We start from the raw sequence: 23,552 nt of genomic DNA, 5'->3' as shown, positions 1-23,552 counted from the left end.
GAGCTTTAATCTCCAGCCCCTCCCCTTCCAGGAAATCAGTGGGTGGGTCTGAAAGTTCCAACTCTCTAATCACTTGATCTTTCTGGTGCACAGCCCCATCCTGAGGCTATGTAGCGATCCCACCCTAAATCACCTAATTAGCATAAACCCAGATGTAATTGAAAGGGCTCGTTATGAATAACAAAACATATTCCTATCACTTGGGAAATCACTACGGTTTTAGTTCTGTGCCAGGAACCAGATGAAGACCAAATAGTTCTTATTATACCACATTCTTTCTCCTTCATCTTTTTCCATTCTACTTCTATCCTTTGTTATCTTTAATATCAAGCATCAAAAAAAGTATCTTATACTTTTTTCTTCAAAGTCATGAAACAACAACAAAAACTATCTCTTACATCTACATGTAAGAGGAAATGAATTAGTAACCTGAAGGGATGAAAAGAGAAAATAAAATGGACTTTAGAAATAAAGGATGAAAAGTAGATGTGCTCAGCTAAAAGTATATGTGAATAGTGTAGTAGAGAATCTCAACACCACGTCTAAATGAGAAAGAATTCCACCTTAGTTACAGAAAAGGACAAATGGTAGATAAGCATTCATTCTGGCAGCTCCTTAAAAAGCAAGTCCTTTAGGTTGATAAAGAAGAACTTAGAAGAGATACAGAAACTAAAAATCAAAAAGCTTCACAAAGCATCATATATTCCAAAGACATATTCTACAGAATTTTCATTCCTAGAATAATCACTTGCACTGCACTGCTCTCTTGATGGGAACCATCCCTGGTATTAAGATTGACCATGCAGACTTCTGAAAATCTGTATCAAATCTTTAAGGACACCCTTCTATGTGACAAACCATAATATGCAAATCTAACATGCATTAATTACTGAAAATTATTTCCTTGTAACCGAGTTTACTTTGCATAGTACTAGACAAAACTTAGGAAAGGTTATTTTAGCACCACTGATCCCACGGCAACACTACAACCTAATGGAAAATTGAGTCTGTTACAGGCAGCGCTGCCACTACTCTTATCTGGTCTTCAATGCCTCATTTCTGGATTAATGCAACAAACCTATCAATTACTTTCTCTGCCTGAAGTCTCCCTCTTTCCCAAACTCCCAATCCTTTCTGCACAGTGCAACCAAAGCAACCTTCCCATAAAACACAACTTTGAACACGTTAGCTCCTGGTCAAAAACTTCAAGGTTTCCACTAGAAGATAAATTCCTAACTCTTTAGTCAGCATTCAATTGACTAGTAACAGCCTGCATTTCTAGTCTTTAATTATTTATGTTCATAAAGCCCCTATTCAATATCCTCTAAATGCTTTCTCAGTTCTCTGCTTTTGTTCAATGATCTGAAAGACACCACCAACGAAGTCAAATTATCACCAAATCCTGCAAAATAATATTTTATCCTTTTAAATTTACTGAAATTTTCCACATATTCAATTCTTTCTCTAACATTTAGCACACTACACTATTTAAATTACCAAGTCCCTTCTTGCTTTCCAGAATTATCATGGGCTATCCTACTATATGCCAGTATACCAACCCATGAAGAAAGATATGAATGAATAAAAGGAAACTTAATACCCATTGTCAAACCATCTGAATAGGGAGTTTGTCCTTATTACTAAGGACTTCAGAAAATTCATTAGTCCAAAGCAATATTTAAAACCCTTAATGTCAGGAAGATCTCTTTTATTCAAACTTTCTGTTACAATGCAAGCCCATTTTTTCTACTTTTGGTCCCAAGAGAAGAAAGCTCACTTCTTAACAACTGATTAAAGGCTATCTAATTAAAAATATAAGGATTCCTATCCTAGGTGACACCATGCATAAACAGTCTACTCTAAGAGTCTGCCTCTGACATGAACAGCCTGCTAGAATGATATTTCATAAACAAGCCAACAAAGGTTACAGCTAGAGCACAAAACATATCTAGCTTCCCTGATCATTATTAACCTATTATAAACTATTATTTGTGGATTTAATTAAAGATTTATTAAATGTTATGATTTTTCACATCATCAACCCATCATAAATTTATTCTATACTTGAATAAGGTTGGGCTTCCAAGGACCATCTTTCTAAATCTGAAGATGTCTGAAGAGGTGTCCAAACTATTAACAGTGACAAGTTATCTATAAATGGAGACATTTAGAGTCATTCTCTTTTTCTCCCCCGACACTCTCTCTCCTCCCACTCCTTGTCCCCTCTTTCCTTATTATTTGAACATTTTTCACAAGTAAGCATATCTTTTTTTAATCAATAAAGTTATTAACAAAAAACAGAACAAAAGTTCCCTTTTAATTTTAGCATGCAGAAATCTAAAGAACACACCATTTACTCAAGCAATGTATACCTTTCATTCTGTCTTTCCAGATTTAAGAATCATTAACTTTTTAGGTTACTCTCATTTAAATTAGTCTCTCTTAAGGTTTAGGAACTAAACAACCATATTTTGAAGTATAGAACAATTTTTTCTGTTCTAGCAATACTCTTTTGAACGATTTATTTTACTTTAGACGAATTCTCTAACAGTCCAGCCACTGTCTTCACGGCTTTTAATTGTTTGCTCAAGAACAGAAATCTTGAAGTAAGCAGAAAATAACTTACTAGTATTTTCAATAATCTAGATAAATATTAGTAAAATACATTTTACTATGGTAGTGTCTGCTATAAACAAGAGCTGGCTCTGTCAATTAATAGTGTAAAGAAGAATTCATGGAGAATACCATTAACATAACAGAACTAATATCCCAATGCTTTAGGAGCTCCTTTTGCATACAACTGCTAAGATAATTAAAAAGTACTCCTAAGTAACCATATTAAAACAATCTACAGGCCCTGATGCTTTCTTAGCCTAGGTCAGTAACAGTATTTAGATGTAACAAAATTATAAAAATATTCAGTAATACAGAATATAAGGTCATTCAGGTCTTTACCATAACTCATCAGAATCAGAGAAACTATATTATACAGTTTTACAGGAGGAAAAAGCATAGACTTGATAATCAGGTCACCTAGGTTCTAGTCTCACTTCAATCATTAACTAGCCACATGACTTTAAGAAGAGACTGAACCCAATAACCCCTAACCTCCTTTTCAGCTCTAACATTTCTTGTTCTGAAGAGGAAAAAAAAAATTCCTGAGTATAAAACCTAATGAATAGGGGTAATTTTGAGAGTAAAGAAAAGTACTACTAATAACCATGCCTAGACCAGAGGTATAAACTGGGACTGTTCAAGAGCACCAAAGGTATGATCACCCATACTAATTGCTATGATGTTGCCCAAATACTGTTTCTCATTTCCACATCCCTAGAAGCTAGTTTTCTTAAGTTTCTATTTTCTTATTTTTTTATTTTTGGAGTTAGTTTTATTTTGTTTTTAAATTATACTAACTCTGGGCATTTAGAAAATTAGAATTCTTTACAGTTAATGTCATACATAATACTCTACAAATACTTCAGAAAGTAACCCACATTCTCATTCTGGACTTCATAAAATAAAGAACACAAACTAATATCTTTTCCAGTTTAAGGGTTAACATATATATATATATGCTGAGCCAAATTTAGAAGCTTTATTTAATGCCCATAAAGAGGAAACAACCAATAATGGCATACTCATTAACAGAGTTCTGAATATGATTTTACTGTGCAGGGTAACCAAAAAAGATCCTTGTACTTCAAGGCAACTGTCAAAATATAAAAATATGAGGGCTGGCCCCGTGCTCAAGTGGTTAAGTTGGCATGCTCCGCTTTGGCAGCTGGGGGTTTGCTGGTTTAGATCCTGGGTGCGGACCTACATGCTGCTCATCTAGCTATGCTGCAGCAGCATCCCACATAGAAGAACTGGAATGACCTACAACTAGGATATACAACTATCTACCAGTGCTTTGGGGAGGAAAAAAAAACAGAGGAAGATTGGCAAGAGATGTTAGCTCAGAGCTAATCTTTCTCACCAAAAAAATAAACAAATAAAAATATGGAGCAAGGTTGGGACCTAAGTAGAAAATACCAGATTTGTACAATTTCTAAATACTTGTAAAATCATGTTGATTACTCCTGAGTTATAAAGCTGATAAACCTCAAATGATCTCTGATTCCACAAATAATTATAGCTACAAAAGAAATTCAACTCAAATTTTTAAATTTCCCAACTACTACTGGCTGTTCATAAACATAAATCCAAGTTAAATTTCCTTGGATTGGCCCTGACAAATAAAAATGGCAAGCAATAGGATATATTGGCGTATATGAGGAAGCCATTTGGTATAAACCTAATTCGGCCTGACTTTTTTTTTTCCTCCAAAAGGGCCTGACTGGCTATTGAGCACGCATTGTATATCTGCTTAGACATTTCCTATGGCCAGAACAAAGGCCCTTGAGATAAAGATGCAACTTCCCCCCGACATTAGCATTTTTCCTTAGGCTAGGAACTGATTGCTGCACTCACCTCCCAGCTCACCTGTGACCACCCAGCTGGAGACAAGAGACTGCCACCCTGCTGTGTTCACTGAGACAGAAGACCTACCTGCTATTTCCATCAATTGCTGTGCCGACAGAGTAGTCTCACGACTATTGTAAAAGGGACATTCCAATCATATGTGAAACATCCTCTTTGAGGGTATATAACGACCCTGTATACCCCCCACCTCTTTGGAGTGCTCTGTTCCTTTGTGGGAAGACTCTCCCGGGTTATAATCCTCAGATTTAAGCTCAGAATAAACTCACCCAAATTTTCACTTACAGATTGGATATGGATTATTTTCGTCGACAGCCCTGACATAAGCCTGCAGTTCTGTCCTACCTTTCATTCCAAATTATAATTTGGTTGGAGACACAGAACAATTTACAATCATACTCACCACTAGAGCTTTCACAGAAGCTTTGTGAGGCATGGGCAGAGGCCTTCTCCAGCTGCTGGGCCTCTATACCTGAGCCTATCTCCTTTGCATTAGCCATTTTTGAGTCTTCTGTTAATGAGTTATCTGTTTTCTCTTGAGGTTGGGTCTGCTGAATCTCCTGGTCAGGTCTCCGAGCATCATCTTCTCTCACTAAAGTCAAGGGAGGCTGTGGAGAGTTTGCCTCTACACGTTCCTTTCCTGTAGTCACTGATTTCAGATCTCTTTCATATTCTGCACTCTTTTCTTCCTGGATTTCTGCTCTATTCTCAGCAGATGGCTCTATTTCTGGAGCATCATCCTCCCACGACTGGGAATCTGAGCATTTCTCCAGTCCCTCTAAAGGTTCAGAAGAAACATCAACTCTGGGAGACGGTTCCTTCACATCTACAATGACAACACTTGAGTCCTCTGAAGTAGCTTCTTCCCATGCTTCCTGATCCTTATGTTCCAATTCTTGGTCAAGTGCTGGAAGCTTCTGGGGGGAATCAATACTAATCACACTGGTTTCAATTTCCATAGCTTCCTGACATTCTTCTTTTGGGCTTTCCTTTGGAAGACACAACCCATGGGACTGAGTTTCAGTCAGAGAAAGGTGCAATCGGACATTCTCCATATTTTCTTCTTTAGGCTCCTCTCCTTGACTTTCACAAGGAGTCTCAGGGATTTCTTCCACCTCAGACCCTGAAGACCCCTCCTCTGGATGATGTTCTTTAATTTCCATAGCTTCCTCTTGATCTAACACACTAGATAGTGCCTCAGATCGAGTAGCTGGAGAAGGAACTGCCTGACTCCCTGAGTCACAAGTGAGATCAATACAAACATCTTCTGCTACAGTCTCTTCTCTGCCTTTGCAACCAGTAGCTACAATACTAACGTCGTCTCTGGTTTCTGTGTCATTCCCTTTTGTTTTATCATCATTCTGATTCAGCTCTACCTGCCCATCTTGTGCTAGATTCATCAGGATACTATCATTTTCAGCAGGCACAAGTTTAGAATTGAGAACTGGAGACATAGGTTCAGTATCCTCAATCTGCGTATTTTCTCCATCTTCATCGATCCTATGAGAACTCAAGCTCTCCATCTTTGGGGACTGACTACACTCACTCGTAGAAAGCATCAACTTACAAGAATCCCCTGTCAAAGATAGCCCAAAATCCTCAGTGGAATTCTTTGGTTCAATCTCTGAAGTTTTAGAACACTCAACAGTCAAAGATGAACTATGAAAATCTCCACCTTTCTTCCCATCATTTGATCGTTCTTCCAAACTTGGAGATGGAATGAAAATGTCCTAAGGAAGAACAAAAAAAAGGCAAATCATCATTTGTTCATAATATTTATTTTATATAATTCTTGAATTCATCTAAAATTTCTAAATCAATTATTCAAGAATCAAAGAACTCTAGGGCCGTAATCTCAGAAATACAAAACTCATAACCACCAGCCTTTTCAACGCAAGTCACTCTATTTAGTGCTTTTCTTGTGAATCACTGATATATAATAAGCATAATCCAAACCAAAAAGTGAAAGTATTAACTTACCCTTTTAAGGGTAGGAAGACACTTAAATTTAACCATACATCACCAAACTACTAAAATCATGTCATATATATGAGGGCTCTCAATTACATGGGAATCATTTGAACATATGCTTACACAGCCCACTTCAGTTCTCACAAAGTGGAAATATATATCTTACTTCTCACTATTTCAAAATATGCTAGCATTCATAAAGTAGATGATAAAATCCAAAGCTTACAACATCATTAGTCAACAGATACCACTACATACCAACAAGGATGGCTAAAGTTAAAAAGATGACATCCTGTTGGTGAGGATGTGGAACAACTGCAATTCTCAGACATTGCTGGTAGGGACGCAAAACATACAGTCACTTTGGAAAACAGTATGGCAGTATCTTATAAAGTTAAACATACATTACCATATGACCCAGAAATTCTACTTGTAGGTTATTTACCCAAGAGAAATAAAATCACATGTCTATACAAAGATGTGTATGCAAACATTCAGAGCATATTATTCATAATAGCCAAAAACTGGACGCAACCCAAATGTTTGTCAACTGGGGAACAGATAAACAAATTGTGGATATTCATATTATCGAATACTATTCAACAATAAACAGGAATAAAATATTAACATATATAACAATATGAATGAATCTCAAAAATATGCTAAGCTAAAGAACTCAAACACAAAAGACCACACACATTTTATGATTCCAATTATATAAAATTCTCAAAAACACAAAACTATAGTGACAGAAGGCAGATAAATGGTTGCCTGAGGTAGAAGAGGAGATCAGGGGGTGAGGAGGATGAATCAAGTGCAAAGGATTATAAAGAAATTTTTCAGGTGAGGACACTGTTTTATACTTTGCTGATGGTGGGTTATTATACATTTGTATACAACTACCAAAATTCATCTAACTATACACTTAAAATCGCATTTTTATTTTATGAAAATAATACCTTAATTTAAAAAAGAAAGAACCCAAAGCTTAGATACGTTTTTATGTGACAATTTATACGAGTGTGTTATTTTTCATAATACAAATGCCATAAAAGTCTAGATAAGGGGTAAGGCTACTATTTTTAAGGGAATGAGGAATCAAAAGAGGTTACCAAACATTTTGTATATTCCATAACTTCTGGTATTTCAATGTCTGGTGTTATTGTTTACCCTTTCAGATTATAAAAATAGTCCTAAATTTGAGCCTGCTCATATACTCTCAGGCATGACTAAGTATAAATTGGTTCAACACTTCTAAATGGCAATTTGGCAATAAACCACCACCACCTTGAAACTTTATATATCCCTTAGCCCAAAATTCTATTTCTGGGAAATTGTTTGATGGAAATACACTGAGATTTAGCTACAATACTGTTCAACACTAAATTACTATTTAGAATAGGAAACAATATGAAATATCTTAAATGTCTAGTGGTAGGAGATTCATATAAAAATTATGGTACATCCACATGATGGAATACTTTGTCTCTACATAAAATTGTAGATAAATATTAAAAGATACAGAAAAACATTCAGGCTATGCATTAAATAGAAAAAGGTTCTATAGAACCTTATAGAAAAAAAGTATGTGAATATATATTTTATTGTAGTCTTTTTATACATTTTTACATAATTTTCATGTATTTTTTAAGTTAATAAACATATACCATAAAAAATAGTAGTTATCTCTAGGACAGGATAACTGATGAGCTTATTTCCATTTATCTGCATATTATACATCCTCTACAAGAAATATGTATTTTTTCTTGCTGCAAAAAAATAAGTCATTTTACAAAAACTCATATATAAGACCTGGCTAATAGAACTATAAATAGCTTTTTTTTAAAAGTGAAACTCACATAACATAAAATTAACCACTTTAAAGTGAACATTTACAATCCTGTACACCCACCACCTCTCTCTAGTTCTAAAACATTTTCATCACTCTGAAAGGAAACCTCATCTCCACTAAGCAGTTGCCCCCCATTATGAATACCTTTTAAGCATTATCAAAGTAAGTACTGATGTGATTTTTTTTTACAGAATTTTTTTCAATATATGCACAATTTCAGTCAGTCAGAAGAAAATTTCAGGGGCTAACCAGCCTATCAACAAGCGATATTTCTAAAGACTTCCTGGATCCAGCCAGTGTCTGGACCCTAATAATCCACAGTGTTGAGGCTCCCGAGAGGCTTAGTCAGAATAACCAAGCTAAGTAAACAGAAGTCCCTCAGGGCTTTGGATAAAGACTGATGGAGAACTGTCAGGACTGTACTCAATATGACTCAACCTTTAAGTCTGGCTTCAGTATAGACCTAAATCCAGTATCCAATCGGTCAAAAACTGGTCTCACATATACAAGAGCCATTCATACAATCATCTATAATTTGATTTGTCATCCCCAAAATTAATATGTATATCAAGAATGAGAAAAGCGTTAAATATCAAACTATGTTCTACTAATCCTTTCCCTCACATCTTGCAAAGAGGCTCTGCAGGGGCCGGTCCCGTGGCCGAGGGGTTAAGTTCATGCACTCTGCTTAAGCGGCCTAGGGTTTCACTGGTTCGGATCCTGGGCATGGACATGGCACCACTCATCAGGTCACACTGAGGCGGCGTCCCACATGCCACAACTAGAAGGACCCACAACTAAAAAAATACACAACTATGTACCGGGGGGATTTGGGGAGAAAAAGCAGGGAAAAAAAAAAAAAGAAGATTGGCAACAGTTGTTAGCTCAGGTGCCAACCTTTAAAACAAAAAAAAACAAAAAGAGGCTCTGCAATTAAACATATAAAGACAGAAAGAAAAAAATACACAAAATTACCCTTATGCCAACTTTCTCTTGATTAATAATTATCTAATTATAAATATTTAGATCTCACAACATCAAAATTAGGTTGATTTGGACTCCAGTAACCAAGGCACAGAAGAAATAACAGATGTGCAAAGGTGAGCCATCAAGAACAACATGTAAGGAGTTTGATATATAATGAAAAAAGTATAGAACTTCTCCCCCACACACAAAAAACGGTCGATTTAAGACATGCATTTATTTTAACTCTTTTTCCAAAACCCCACTAAGCAATGGCAAAGGGATTCTTTTTACAGCATGAATTTTCAAGAAAAATAGAACAGAAGAAAAGACAACTGCAACAAAATTTTGGAAGAGGGGTCATCTAGTGAGCAGGCTGTGAAAGCTGAATTCCTAAGCCAGCAGCAGAGAAAGCCAAGAAGCAACCCAAATTACACCACAGAACCACGATGCCCCAAAAAAGACTCAGGATTTGGCAGCAGCGCCAGGTAACTCTGGAAGTGGTGGTGAAGCTGGAGCTAAAAACAGGAGGAGGACTGATTGATCTATTTAAAAAGCACTTCAACTTCCAGATCTTCTCTCCCTGACCCTCCTCTGCCCTGTAGAGACTAAAAGATAGCATTCCTGAACTGGAGGACAAGAGGCACAGTTTTCAGAAAGGACCATTCTGAAAACAGGGAGATTAAGTGAAAATTTACATACTGAATGGAACCTACACCTGCCTCTCAACAGCAGTAGACTTCTAGAACAATGGCAGCCAGCAGACAAGACATCAGATGTTTTTCTGGGGAACATGACCAACGTGAGACAAATCAAGAAACTGACATTAGGAGGACCCCCAAAATGGCCCAGCAGATGAATCCCAGAAACAACAAGTACCAATCGCTAGCTCAGAATTTCTAATCTGTTTTCTGGTATTTCACTCTTGAAGCAGACAATCAAGGATTATCAGACACTTGAGGAAAGCCTCTAATTTGAAAGTCAAACATGAAAACTAACAAAACTAATTAAAATCTACTTGAAGAAACAGTGACTATTCCAGGGAGGAGGAAAGTTCTCAAAAGAAACTATTACAGTCACGTGCCACATAACGACATTTCAGTCAACAACAGACCGCATATACAATGGTGGTCCCATAAGATTACTACTACATAGCCTAGGCGTATAGTAGGCTACACCATCTAAGTGTGTGTAAGTACACTCTATGATGTTCATATGACAGAATCACCTAACAACACGTTTCTCACAACATATCCTCATCATTAAGCGATGCATAACTGTATTAACATCTTTAGGGAGATAAGACAGTGTGCCCATAAAACAAGACAAAATTATATATATACATTTTGGTAAGGAAGATTGGCCCTGAGCTAACATCTCCTGTCAATCCTCCTTTTTTTTTTTTGTGAGGAAGATTCACCCTGAGCTAATATCTGTTGCCAATCCTCCTCTTTTTTTGCTTGATGAAGATTGTTGCTGAGCTAACATCTGTACCAATCTTCCTCTATTTTTTGTATGTGGGATGCCTCCACAGCATGGCTAATGAGTGGAGTAGGTCTGCAAACAGGATCTGAACCCATGAACCCGGGCTGCTGAAGCAGAGTGTGCAGAACTTTAACCACCCAGCCATGGGGCCAGCCCCTGCCAATTTTCCTCTTTTTGCTTGATGAAGATTGTTGCTGAGCTAACATCTGTGCCGATCTTCCTCTATTTTCTGTGTGTAGGATCCCGCCACAGCATGGCTTAATGAATGATGCAGTGCATAGGTCCGCATCTCGGATCTGAACCTGTGAACCCTGGGATGCCCAAGCAGAGTATGCAAACTTAACAACTATGCCACTGGGCCAGACCCCAAAATGCTATTTTTTTTAAAAAAGGGAGGATAGGGGCCGGCCTTGTGGCGAAGTGGTTAAGTGCGCGCACTCTGCTTCAGCAGCCCAGGGTTTCACTGGTTCAGGTCCTGTGTGCTCACCTGGCACTGCTCCTCAAGCCATGCTGAGGTAGCGTCCCACATAGCATAAATAGAAGGACCTACAACTAGGATATACAACTATGTACTGGGGGGATTTGGGGAGAAGAAGAAGAAAAAAGGGAGGACATTCAGAGTTAAAAAGAGTTTAGAAATCAAAAACCCAAAAGTAGAAATTAACAACTCAGAGAAAGGTTAAAAGATGACTGAACTCAGCAAGTGCTCTTCTAGGTTTACACAAGAGAAATAAAAACATACATCCACATAAAAACTTGTGCATAAATATACACAGCAGCATTATTCACGACAGCCAAAAAAGAGAAAACAACCCAAACGTCCACCAACTGAGGAATGGATAAATAAAATGTGGTATATACATACAATGTAGTATTATTCAGAATAAAAAGGAATGAAGTTCTGATATATGCCACAACATGGATGAACCATGAAAACATTGTGCTAAATGAAAGAAACCAATCACAAAAGACTATATATTGTATAATTCGACTTACATGAAATATCCAGAATAGGCAAATCTATAGAGACACAAAGTAGATTAGTGGTTGACTAGAGCTAGAGGTGGGGGAAATGAGAGTGATTGCTAATGGGTATGGGGTCTTCTGGGGGAGGGGGCAATGAAAACGTTCCAAAATTATATTGTGGTGAATAACTGCACAACTTTGTAAATATAAAAATAAAAGCCATTGGACTGCACACTTTAAAAGGGTAGACAACATGATGTGTGAATTATATCTCAATAAAGCTATTTTTTTAAAAAAAAGAAAGCTGAAGAAATCACCCAGAGAGTTGAACAAAAAGTGAGAGACAGAAAGTAGGAGACAAAATAAGAAAAATATAAGACTATTCTAGGAGTTTCTACATCTGAACAATACGTATTCCATTTAAAAAAGAACAAAGGGGAAGAAATTATATAATTAAATGTCCCTGAACTGAAGGATCTGAGTTTCTAGATTGAGAGGGCTTATCAATTGCCCAATACAATAAATGAAAATAGACCTGCAGCAAGGGTATGGAAATTTTAGAACACTGGCAACAAAGAGAAAATCCTACAAGATTCCAATAAGGAAAAAAACAGCTCACATATTAAAGATCAGAATCAGACTGGACACACACTTCTCAACAGCAACACTGGAAATTTAAAGACAGATTAAAGAGCAATGCCTTCAAAAAGTTTAAAAGAAAATTAATTACAATCCAGAATACTATACTCCTACAAACCATGAATCAAGTATGAGTAGAGAATACACTATTAAAGAACATCCCCCACGAAAATGAGGGAGTAAACCAAGCAGGAAGACATGGAGCCCAAGAGAAATCCAACATAAAGACAGGTAAGGACAATCTCCCAGGACAACAGTGAAAGGGAGGTGACAGTTATGCACCAGGCATAGAAGGCAACAGTAAAGATTAGAAATCAGGAGGTTCCAAAAGAGGTTTCTCCAAAAAGATGAAGTTTGAGGCCCCTGAACATCTTGAAAGGAGATTTTGACAACTGGTGGAGAGTCTAGGGTTGATTTAGTGAGAAATTCATAGAAAACTAAACAAATAAAAAAGACAATTAGCAATTCCAGAGAAAACAAGAAATTATGCAAACATGGAAAAATAATAATATTCCACAGGCTTTCCTGTGAATAGTGTTTATAACAATAATGTTACTAATAATGTAAACTCAATAATGACTTAAGCAAAATTATGATGTAACTATATTAGAAAGATGCAGCAAGAGCTAAAAAATTTCTTTAAAGAATGTATGGAAATATAATCCTAATATACAGAGTTAGAGGTAAATAAAAGCTTAAAAAACTGAAAGAGTTTGTCTCTGGGTAGGAGTGGGGAGAGACCTTGTTTTAACTATATGACTCCTTTTTTAGTTCTTACAAATGCCTATTAATTAAGTAAAATCACACCCTTAACATAAACACTATGTTGTAAAGGTACTCTTGAGAGATTTTTTAAGAGGCCTGGACTGTACTGGCTAAGACATCTTAAAATGTGAGTCCAAAGAAATCTGACTAGAGTCACCTCAGATTCCAGCAACCCTTGCACTATGTTCAGCATCACTCATTTGTCTCAAATTCTCATTGCTGGTTTTCTAGCTGCCTTTGAAGTTCTCTGGTAAATGCTGAAGGTGGGGCCATTTCTTCACTAGTGTCCTGTTTTCAAAAAATGAGTTCTCCCTTTGTGGTCAGGTATCACTTCCCCGAGTAGGGATACCTTTATGAAGATATTCCTTTCCATAAAAGTCCTATTTGGTCACTGATAAACGTCTGTAATTAGTCTCTTTAATATCAGCTAACTTTTCTGGAAAATTCTTCTCAGTGCTCTGGGTCAGTGCTTATAGCTCATCCCGAAATTCTTTATTTTTTTTGAGGAAGATTAGCCCTGAGCTAACTGCTGCCAATCCTCCTCTTTCTGCTGAGGAAGACTGGCCCTGAGCTAACATCCGTGCCTATCTTCCTCTACTTTATACGTGGGACCCCTGCCACAGCATGGCTTGACAAGGAGCACCATGTCTGCACCCAGGATCCAAACTGGCGAACGCCAGGGCCCCTGAAGCCGAACGTGTGAACTTAACCGCTGGGCCACCAGACCGGCCCTCATCCCTAAATTCTGATGACTCTTTTAAACTATATGTTCATGTAAAGCTTTGATAGAAAAACAAAAGCTAGGGCCTAACCAGTGGCGTAGTGGTTAAGTTCGTGAGCTCTGCTTCAGCAGCCAGGGGTTCACAGGTTCGGATCCCAGGCACAGACCCACACACCACTCATCAAACCAGCTATGGAAGCATCCCATACACAAAATAGAGGAACACTGGCACAGATATTAGTTCAGGGCCAATCTCTCTCACAAAAACAATTAACTAATTAATTAAATAAAAGCTAAAGAAAAAGATGTACAGTGGTTGAACACTCACTCACCTCTACGTAACCTTGTCTTCACTCTTTCACTGCCAGCAACAGCTAATCATTATGGAGCGTTTACCACATGAAAGGCGCTATTGAAGGCACTTTATATTTATTTATATATTTATATATTTATTTATTTATATTATTTATTTATTACTTATTTATATATTTAACCTTCACAACTACCCTATGAGGTAGGTAGTAGCAATATTCCCATTTGATTTGATGAGGAAACTGAGGCTCAGTTTCAACTGGTCACAAAGGCAGTAACGGTAGAGCCAGGAGTTAAGCCCAGGAAGTTCTTGTTCTTAACCACTCCACCAAATCACTTCTAATGATTTAAATAAAATGAAATTTTCAACAAAACACATCAGCTTTAAAACTCTAGAAAGCAATTAAATTTTTCTTCTCACTATCTCCTCCTCAGTAAATTTATGGTATATTTCATTACTGTTCATTTTTAAATATAAACTTTGTTATGATACCTACCTGCAAACTGAAAGGCATGAAAGAAGTTCTCCCAGTAACACAAAAATAATTCTCCCACTTAAGGTCTTACAAGAACAAGTATTTAGACTAACATACAATATGGTCATTTAGATTTAGTTAAGGACCTTCAATTCACTATGAATGAAATCTGAATTTCATTTTTTTAAACATTAATATTTAAAATTATACAAATGAGATCTTAGTTTTCCCTTGCTTTTATAAGAAAACTAACTTCTTATTTGAAAACTAAAATCCATCTTGATGCACTCAGTACAGGAATGATTAAATTATGGTACATGTACTCAGAGAAATAGACAAGTTTGAAAGGATAATATGAAGATGATATAACACTAAAAAATGACTATGACTCAATGCTAACTGGAAAACATTAAAGTTGCATGCTCACCATAAACAACATTTTAAAAAACAATAGGCACGAGGAAAGACAAAAATGACAGCAGTAGTTGTATGACAGAATAATGATTAATGCCCCCTTTCAATTTTGTAGTAACATTTTCAAAAAGTTTGAAGACACAGCACAAAATTTAAACATAAAAAGGTAGATCAAGATGTTAGCTGACTCTAGAAATGTTCTAAAACTAGATTGTGATGACAGTTGCACAACTCTGTAAATTTACTAAATGATCACGAAACTATACATTTAAAATGGGTGAATTTTATGGTTTATAAATTACACCTCAATAAAGTTGTTTAAAAAAAAGATGTTAGGAGGAAAAAACTCTTTCTACAATACTCACATGAGAAAACTCTGGCTGTGATGGGATAGGAAGTGACCCAGGAGTGAAGATGGGTGTGCTCTGAGATACTGGTGTTGAGGCTTGTGGCGATGTATTGGGCTCAGGAGGGAGAGGGGTGTTTTCTATTTCCACTGGTTCATCATCTTGGAGTTTCTTCTGAAAAGACTCTCTTCTTCCTTCAGATAATACTGACATGTCCATTGGCTCATCTGGTTTAATACAGGAAAAACAAATTGTGAAATAAGCACTCATCAATACTACTCACGTTCCAATACCACTAACAACAACTATATTATAGAAATTTCCATTCCTAAAAAAATAGTGACTTAATTTCCAAAAGCTGATAGATTATGAGTAAATTAAGTCCTAGAAATCTAACATATTTTCTTCCCCCAGAGAAGGGAGGTCTACACTTTCAAAATACTGAGATACAGATGAAAATGGGCTTCATCCTGGGGCTGGCCCCGTGGCAGAGTGGTTAAGTTCTCGCACTCTGCTGCAGGCGGCCCAGTGTTTCGTCGGTTCGAATCCTGGGCGCGGACATGGCACTGCTCATCAAACCACGCTGAGGCAGCGTCCCACATGCGACAACTGGAAGGACCCACAACTAAGAATATACAACTATGTACCGGGGAGCTTTGGGGACAAAAAGGAAAAAAATAAAATCTTTAAACAAACAAACAAAAAAAAAATGGGCTTCATCTGGAGATAACCACCCATCCATATGAAATGTTAAATTAACTTGGCTCCTCTGAGCCCCTTTCTTGATTATAGCTCAGTTTTTCACATTTTGCACAGGAATGCCCACATTAATACCATCTAATTTAATGATCGTATATCCTGCCACAGGTCTTGAAAGGAAGTGAACTTGTTCACCACTCCTAAGTAAACATCTACATATCTATGAACTCATTATATTTGCATTAACAACTGCTAAGTGCAGAGAGATGGATGCCAGGACAAATACAGAAGAAGAAAAGAAATCTGTCAGTGCCAATCAGCACTGATTTGCCAAAGAACTAAGTATGAGACACTAATCCTGAAACAAATTGCTCACGAGGGAAACACACACACAGACACTGCTTTCCCATAGTACACGACTGACTTGTAGGCCAACAGGATCTTCCTCAGAGCCAGCCTTGCTAGCTAGGTATTTGATTCGTCAACTCTTTTTCCCCTATCTTACAACTTGACCTCAAACAGGCTTCCTCTAGACCACTCTCACAAACTACCTATACCACTGAGTTTTTCCCTATAACCCACACTCATGCTACCAGATACCCACAACCTCAATATGTACCCTCCCTGCTTAGCTTGACCTCAACCTCACATTCCAGTCTAAATGCTAGGTTTGGGTTCTGGAGCTGCCACAGCTATGTTAAGTATTTTCATTACACCTTTTGATCTTTCTCACCATGAGAAAGCACTTATTAAGGACTGCTGTTCTAAGCACTACATATAAAAAGGCTTTAGGTTAATAATCTTACATAGCAAAAAACAAAAATAAATACAAAAAAACATAAACAATCCCACAAACAGTTATGCACATATTAAGCAAATGCATTAAATCTAAAATACAATTGACAAGGGAAAATACAGTATGTTACATAAAAAAAAAAAGAACACTGAATCATATACATAACATAATCCCAATTATGCAAAGATACTTCCTTATATTTATGCATAGAAAACACTCTGAAAGGCAATATATCCAAATACTAATTATAGTTCTATCTGGATTATGACATCACAGGTGTTTTTATTTTCTCATTACTTTCCTATATGCTTTTGCAACTGTCTACAATGAATACTAATTATGTTCACAATCAGGGAGAAAGCATTTTTAATATAATTATCTTTACATATCTTCAGTGTTCACACTACAGAAAGAAGACATGGTTTTAAGTATAAATCAAACAACTTGCACTAACAGGATTTTTTGTAGAATGGATTCACTTTTATCTTTTACTGAAGATATCACTAATCGTGTTATGTTTAGAATGGTATTAGTCCATTTGGATACCTACAACTGATTTCAAGAGAAACAGTCAGATACAAGCTTTGTGGCAGAAGAAAGTTTAAGATTAACTTTTGTCATAGATAAATTACACTTGAAAAACAGTTAAACATATTTCTATATTTACATCACTCAAGAGCAGAGACAGCAGGATATCATAGGAGGCATATACAAGACAGATAAGAGCAGAGGCTCTGGAGGCAGCTGCCTAAGTTCAAATCCTGCCTCTATGACTTACTGGTTGTGAAATCTCTCTGTGCCTCCATTTTCTCATCTGTAAAACGCGGAGAACAGTAACACCTACTTAAGATTGTTGTGAGGATTCAATGAACAAAAACAAAGAGAAGCACCTAGAACCAAAGAGAAGTGCAAAGAACAGTGCCTAGTACACACAACGTGCTCAATAAATAATAGCTATTGTACCATTATTGGTATGTGAAAGAATGAAAAGGAGAAAATCATGGAATTTATTGGAAAAGCCTCTGTAGAAGCAGTAGGAATATAAAAATATCGTGAATGACTGGATAGGAAAGTAGGACAGAACAAAGGAGGTTTAGATAATGAGATAAATTAAAAAGGAAAGCTTTCTTGTGAATAAAGTAATATATAATCACTAGGTCCTCAAAGGAGGAAGTGAATGAAGTCAAAATTTCTACCATCTGCTCCTAACCACTCTTTGGCAAAAACTACTTTGATAATAGTGAAAATAACTTATAAGAGAAAAAGAAACTATTTTTGATTCCCTCTCACCAACAACATGTTAACATGTTGCTGGGAACTACTGAGGCATTAGTAATAAACCCAGTTCTTCACCATACTAATTCGAGTTCAACTTTAAAAATATAAAAATTTTCCCTTAAATGTCTTTTTAAAAATTAAGTCAAAAATACAGAATTCTCAGGGCTGGCCCAGTGGTTAAGTTTGCACACTGTGCTTCGGGGGCCCAGCCTTCAGGGTTTTGGATCCCAGGCACAGAACTACATCTGCTCACCAAGCCACACTGTGATGGCGTCCCACATACAAAATGGAAGAAGACTGGCACAGATGTTAGGTTAGCAGCAATCTTCCTCAACCCACAGAATTCTCAGAAGAATCAGTGCTAGAAGAGCAAAGAACTGAGCAGAGCACTTTACACTAGGCCACATCCCTGAAGGTTAAACAGACATGAGTCCTACTCAACAGTTTAGGTCACAGTGTTCTAACATATAAAGAAACAGTACATTACGCAAGGCAGAAACGCTGCTCCTCTTCTAATCTGAGGTCAATAGAGCTCACCTTTTCTCCCTTCTTGCTCTGTGGGACTGCTAGGAACAATAAATGGGGTCGATCGAAAACCATCAGGGGAAGGAGCAACAAGATCTGAGGAATTCCTTCATATAAAGAGAGAATCACAGGTTATTTTACCACAGCCACAATTTTGCCTTTGTTTTTCACTTTTTAATAGCAAAAATATCTAAGTCATTCAGACAAATACTTATCGGTATTTGTCTCAAACAGCTACCTGAGGCTGGTGGAAGAACCATGAATAATATAACTATTTCTCACACTAGACATATTGAAGTTAATATTTAAAAAGAAAAAAAAAAAAAAGGAGCTAGACCCGTGGCCAAGTGGTTAAGTTCACGCGCTCCGCTTCGGCGGCACAGGGTTTCACCACTTTGGATCCTGGGCGCGGACATGGCACTGCTCATCAAGTCATGCTGAGGCAGCATCCACATGCCACAACTAGAAGGACCCATAACTAAAAATATGCAACTATGTACTGGGGGGCTTTGGGGAGAAAAAGGAAAAAAAAATAAAATCTAAAAAAAAAGAGTAACAGTAAAGCCATATAATTACAAGAGAAAGTGAATGATCAGACACAAGAACATCATAATTGAAAAGCCGGATAACATAGTGCTAAAAAATAAGTTCAGGGGCCAGATGGGTGGCGTAGCAGTTAAGTTTGCATGTTCCACTTGGGCGGCCCAGGGTTGGCCAGTTCGGATCCCAGGTGTGGACATATGCATTGCTTGTCAAGCCATGCTGTGGCAGGCGTCCCACATACAAAATAGAGGAAGATGGGCACAGATGTTAGCTCTGGGCCAGTCTTCCTCAGCAAAAAGAGGAGGATTGGTGGCAGATGTTAGCTCAGGGCTAATCTTCCTCCAAAAAACAAATAAATTCATCTGCAGATTTTAGACATAAGAAAATTTACTCCATTTTTTGCCTAATATTAGGAAAATAATACACATTTTTATTTGTAAAAAAATAAAAAATTTCTTTGTCTTAAAACACAGAGGTAAAGAAATCCAACAACTGCTAACTGTAGAATAACCTATTCTCCGCCCCTAAACTGTTAAACGGGAAAAAGTCCTAACCAAATGGAGGAGGAGACTGCTTAGTTCTGGATGTATAACAGTCTCTAGATAACTGGGCAGTTTCTTCCCTAGTGAAATCTTTGGGCTACTGTTATAAAACTTTCAAATGAGAAAGCAGAGCTACCTGCCTTCAACAGTTCCACTAAGTTCTTACCTCCAAAATTCTAAAGCCTAGAGTTTACCTTTTGGTTTAAAAAAACTCTGGACTAGCAGACAATTTTAGCTCTTTCAACCTTAGCCTAAGACCCTCAGGCATATGTTTTCTTGGAAGAGCTATTTTGGGCTTACTTACATGGACAGACTCTCCTGAACAAGGGATCTCTGACCAGAGAGCTGCAGGAGTTGCAGAGTGGTGGCAGGTGTGGAAGCCAGAGAACACCCACCTTCTTCCCTTGAAGGAGTAGAGCAACCACCAGAAGCTACCGGAAAAAAAAAAATTCTAGTCGCATTTACTTCTCAGACTGACATTATTGAATAGTCAAAAAAACCCACTCAGAACTACAAAGAGTAATGTTCCTATTTCCAACCATGTCCCAAGAGGACAGAAACTGTTTTCTAATTGTACTACACTTAATGGAATGCCACCCTAACACAAATCTTGAGTGATCATTAAATGCACCCCCTCCCTTCTAAATCATGGGTTCTTTAATAAAGAAGTGACAAAAAATTCCTTAGTTCTTTCTATTATGATTGAAGCTTGAAGAGGAAAAGCCAGAATCCTTATACCTCTGCTTGGCTACTCTTCTTTCTTGTGAAGCTTCTATTATAAAACAGCAAATGAGCCTTTCATTCCAAGATCTACCTAAAGTGAAGTAAAGCTCATGCCATGATGAAGATGGGAGAAGTCAAAACAATGCACATGACACCTGATGACATGAATGCAGTAATTTTCATCATTAGAACCTGGGCTTCCTCAAAGGAGACAGAAAATACTAATGCATTAGTAAAAGGATACATGAGCAGCCATTGCTGATTCATACTATAAAGTGTCTTCTGTTGGTCCCTTCCCCTTAGTAAAAGATGGAGTATCAGTGGTATTAATCTCAAGTATAAAGGAATTTCTTAAATATAGCCATATAGCTTTAGCGAGAGACCAAAAAAGGTTTTCTTGGTGACCCGCTAAATGTCTTGCACACATTCACAGCATAGTAAAGGAACATAACCTTCTCTTCTTCCCCCTTACAACCAACACATTATATTTTGCTGGTTATTATTGAAGCTTTCTGACTCTGAGGTTGTGGAAAAGGGGATTGGTAAGAGAGTTAAAAAAATGTAAAACAAATACTAGCTAGTCTTCCAAGCTTTATGTTCTTTCTGCTAGACCATAACTTCCTATTTGTAGTAGATGAACTAATAAAGAGATGAGCAAGTAGACTATTACCCAGATGAATATGAAAAACTTATATTTTAGTATCATAATATTTAAGATTTGAAGACCTATGATGAACAATAGTTACTCTGTCCATAATATTAAATTTACTATATTATTAGCTGTTATTCCTCAATATCTCTATTTCCATAAAAGAGAGAAAATTATGTTAAAATGTTAAATAATAATCACTCCCAAAAAGCCCTTCTCATTAATCAGCTAGAAACATATTTTTCTTCTATAACAAACACATCAGCATACATATAAAGTGCCTTCTAACTTAAGCAGTAGCCTCAGAACAGAAATAAAAGTTTAGATCTTTGGAGAAGAGATGCTATAGCAACTAAATTACTCTTTGTACCTATTTTATTAGTCTGGTCAAACAAGTCTTCCTGAGTTGACAAAACCTCAGGCTCTGTTGACTTCTGAATCTGCAGTCCACCTTCCAGAAGTTCTTGAGCAGGTATTTGTTCTTTTGTTTCCACAGCAGCAAAAGATACTTTGGGACTAGAAGGCATGTCCTCTGACCTAGGAAATTCAAATCACGAGAAGAAAAAGTTGCTATGTTCAAATGCTTTCATCTTTGAACTAAGAAACTTTTCCTGCTTTGTGTGTTTTCCTTTAATAATTTCAAAAATTCCAACAGCTCTCATCTATATAACTATTTATGGAAAGTGAAATAAGCTACTTTTTATAATGATACAAAGCCATCAGCCCATTTCAAAGCCGGTCTCAGTCTGTCACAGAGCAATGCCTCTTTTCTACTCTGTTCACTGCTGTGCTGCATGCTGTCCAAGATTTCTGATGAGTGATTTAGGGATTCTGGTTATATATGCTGTTATCTAGACATGCATGAAGGATTCTGATCCAGACCACAACCAGTCCTAAGGATGACCTTACACAAAAAGGGTTTGGGTGTGAATTATCCTCTGTGACAGTGCCACACACATTACCTTTTACTGACCTTTTCTATTTGATCTACTCAACCTAAGCCCCAAACCAAGATTCCTTCACACCAATACTACTCACACACGTAAGGCACTCATTGCTGGCTTCTTTACAGAGACTTATGAGGTTCACCTATTCTACCATTCCCCAAGTAAAGAGAATAGCAAAACTAGCTAGAGTGAAACTTCCTAAAGAAAAGCCTAAAAAGTCAGCCCCTGTTAAGCTGAGTATTTTGCAGTAGACAACTACTCTTGATATTCAACTTTGATCAGGACCCTATGCCCCATTGTTTCTATAGAAGGAAGTAACAAAACAATACTGAATGTTTATTCACCCCCTACCCCAGATTGGAAGCATCTACTTTTCCTCTGCCACATTCAAACTTGAGCTGTTGACCAGAGGCAAGGCTGTTTTGGATACAACAATCACCACAGGCAGAGCAGAGCTTTACTGCCCAATTCCTACCAAGTTAAGAGCCTAAAGGACTTGGGGAAAAAATACCTCCCTGCATCTATACCATAAACTACCAGATGTAGGATACCTGAGGACCCAAAGCAATCTGGGCACTCATCAAGTATAGAAACAATAGACTTTCAGGCCAGCCCTGTAGCCTAGTGGTTAACTTCAGCACGCTCTGCTTCAGCAGCCTGGGTTTGGCTCCCAGGCACAGACCTACACCACTCATTGGCAGCCATGCTGTGGTGGCAACCCACACACAAAATAGAGGGAGACTGGCACAGATGTTAGCTCAGGGTTAGTCTTCCTCAAGCAAAGCGAGGAAGATTGGCAACAGATGTTAACTAAGGGCAAATCTTCCTCAGGAAAAAAAAACAAACAGTAGACTTTCAAATATAATATTTGTGTGACTCCTCAAAACACTAGAGAAGCTAGGAAGACCTCTCAAAGATAATGCCTCTATAAACAAAGATCAGAGAGGAGGCATAGCAACCAAAGATTAAGGAGTCATGCTTATAGTTACAGCCACAATAAAAGAGCTTTATAATATGCCTAAAGATAAGATGAGGACACAACAAGAATTCATAAATAATCAGTGTTTCTATTGGACAGAAATATGCCCAGTATGAGAAAAAAACACAAAATCAACAATATCTAAAACACGTTTTCACCTGGCCAAGTGAAACAGCACTATAGCAGAAACTCAAAACTACTTTCTAGAAAGAATATGGTTTACCTTGCAGGTGGTGGATTTTGCTCTTCTACCACATGTACATCCTTACTGGGCTGTCCTGCTATGAGGACACCCTTGCTGGGCTGTGCTGTCTTGGGGATATCTTCATTGGACTGTTCTTCATGTTTAATTGCTTGAAGTTTTAGAAGACAGGAAGTTTTAGAAGTCAGGAAGGAGATATTAATTTTTCAAAGTACTAGAAGTAGTCCTGAATGATTCCCTAAAGCAAAGACTTTAATAGAAAGAAGTCTAATTTGAAAA

General features: G+C 37.3%; 1 protein-coding gene across 5 annotated transcripts in view; it reads right to left on the bottom strand.

Annotated features, from left to right (window-relative positions):
• The window catches only part of TP53BP1 (tumor protein p53 binding protein 1), a 91,585-nt gene that overhangs the window by 39,563 nt on the left and 28,470 nt on the right, over window positions 1-23,552 (bottom strand). For all 5 annotated transcript variants that reach the window (XM_001503100.7, XM_005603095.4, XM_014733637.3 and 2 more), the window contains exons 8-13: window positions 23,295-23,424; window positions 21,516-21,682; window positions 20,078-20,204; window positions 18,701-18,795; window positions 15,409-15,617; window positions 4,883-6,209 (exon numbers count right to left, since the gene is read on the bottom strand). In XM_001503100.7, the coding sequence (XP_001503150.2) occupies window positions 4,883-6,209; window positions 15,409-15,617; window positions 18,701-18,795; window positions 20,078-20,204; window positions 21,516-21,682; window positions 23,295-23,424 (2,055 nt within the window). The remainder of the gene's footprint in view (window positions 1-4,882; window positions 6,210-15,408; window positions 15,618-18,700; window positions 18,796-20,077; window positions 20,205-21,515; window positions 21,683-23,294; window positions 23,425-23,552) is intronic.

This window comes from Equus caballus, chromosome 1 (genome assembly GCF_041296265.1).
Source record: "Equus caballus isolate H_3958 breed thoroughbred chromosome 1, TB-T2T, whole genome shotgun sequence".
NCBI lineage: Eukaryota > Metazoa > Chordata > Mammalia > Perissodactyla > Equidae > Equus > Equus caballus.
The sequence above is the reverse complement of the archived record's forward strand: the minus strand, read 5'-3'. Positions and strand labels throughout refer to the sequence as shown.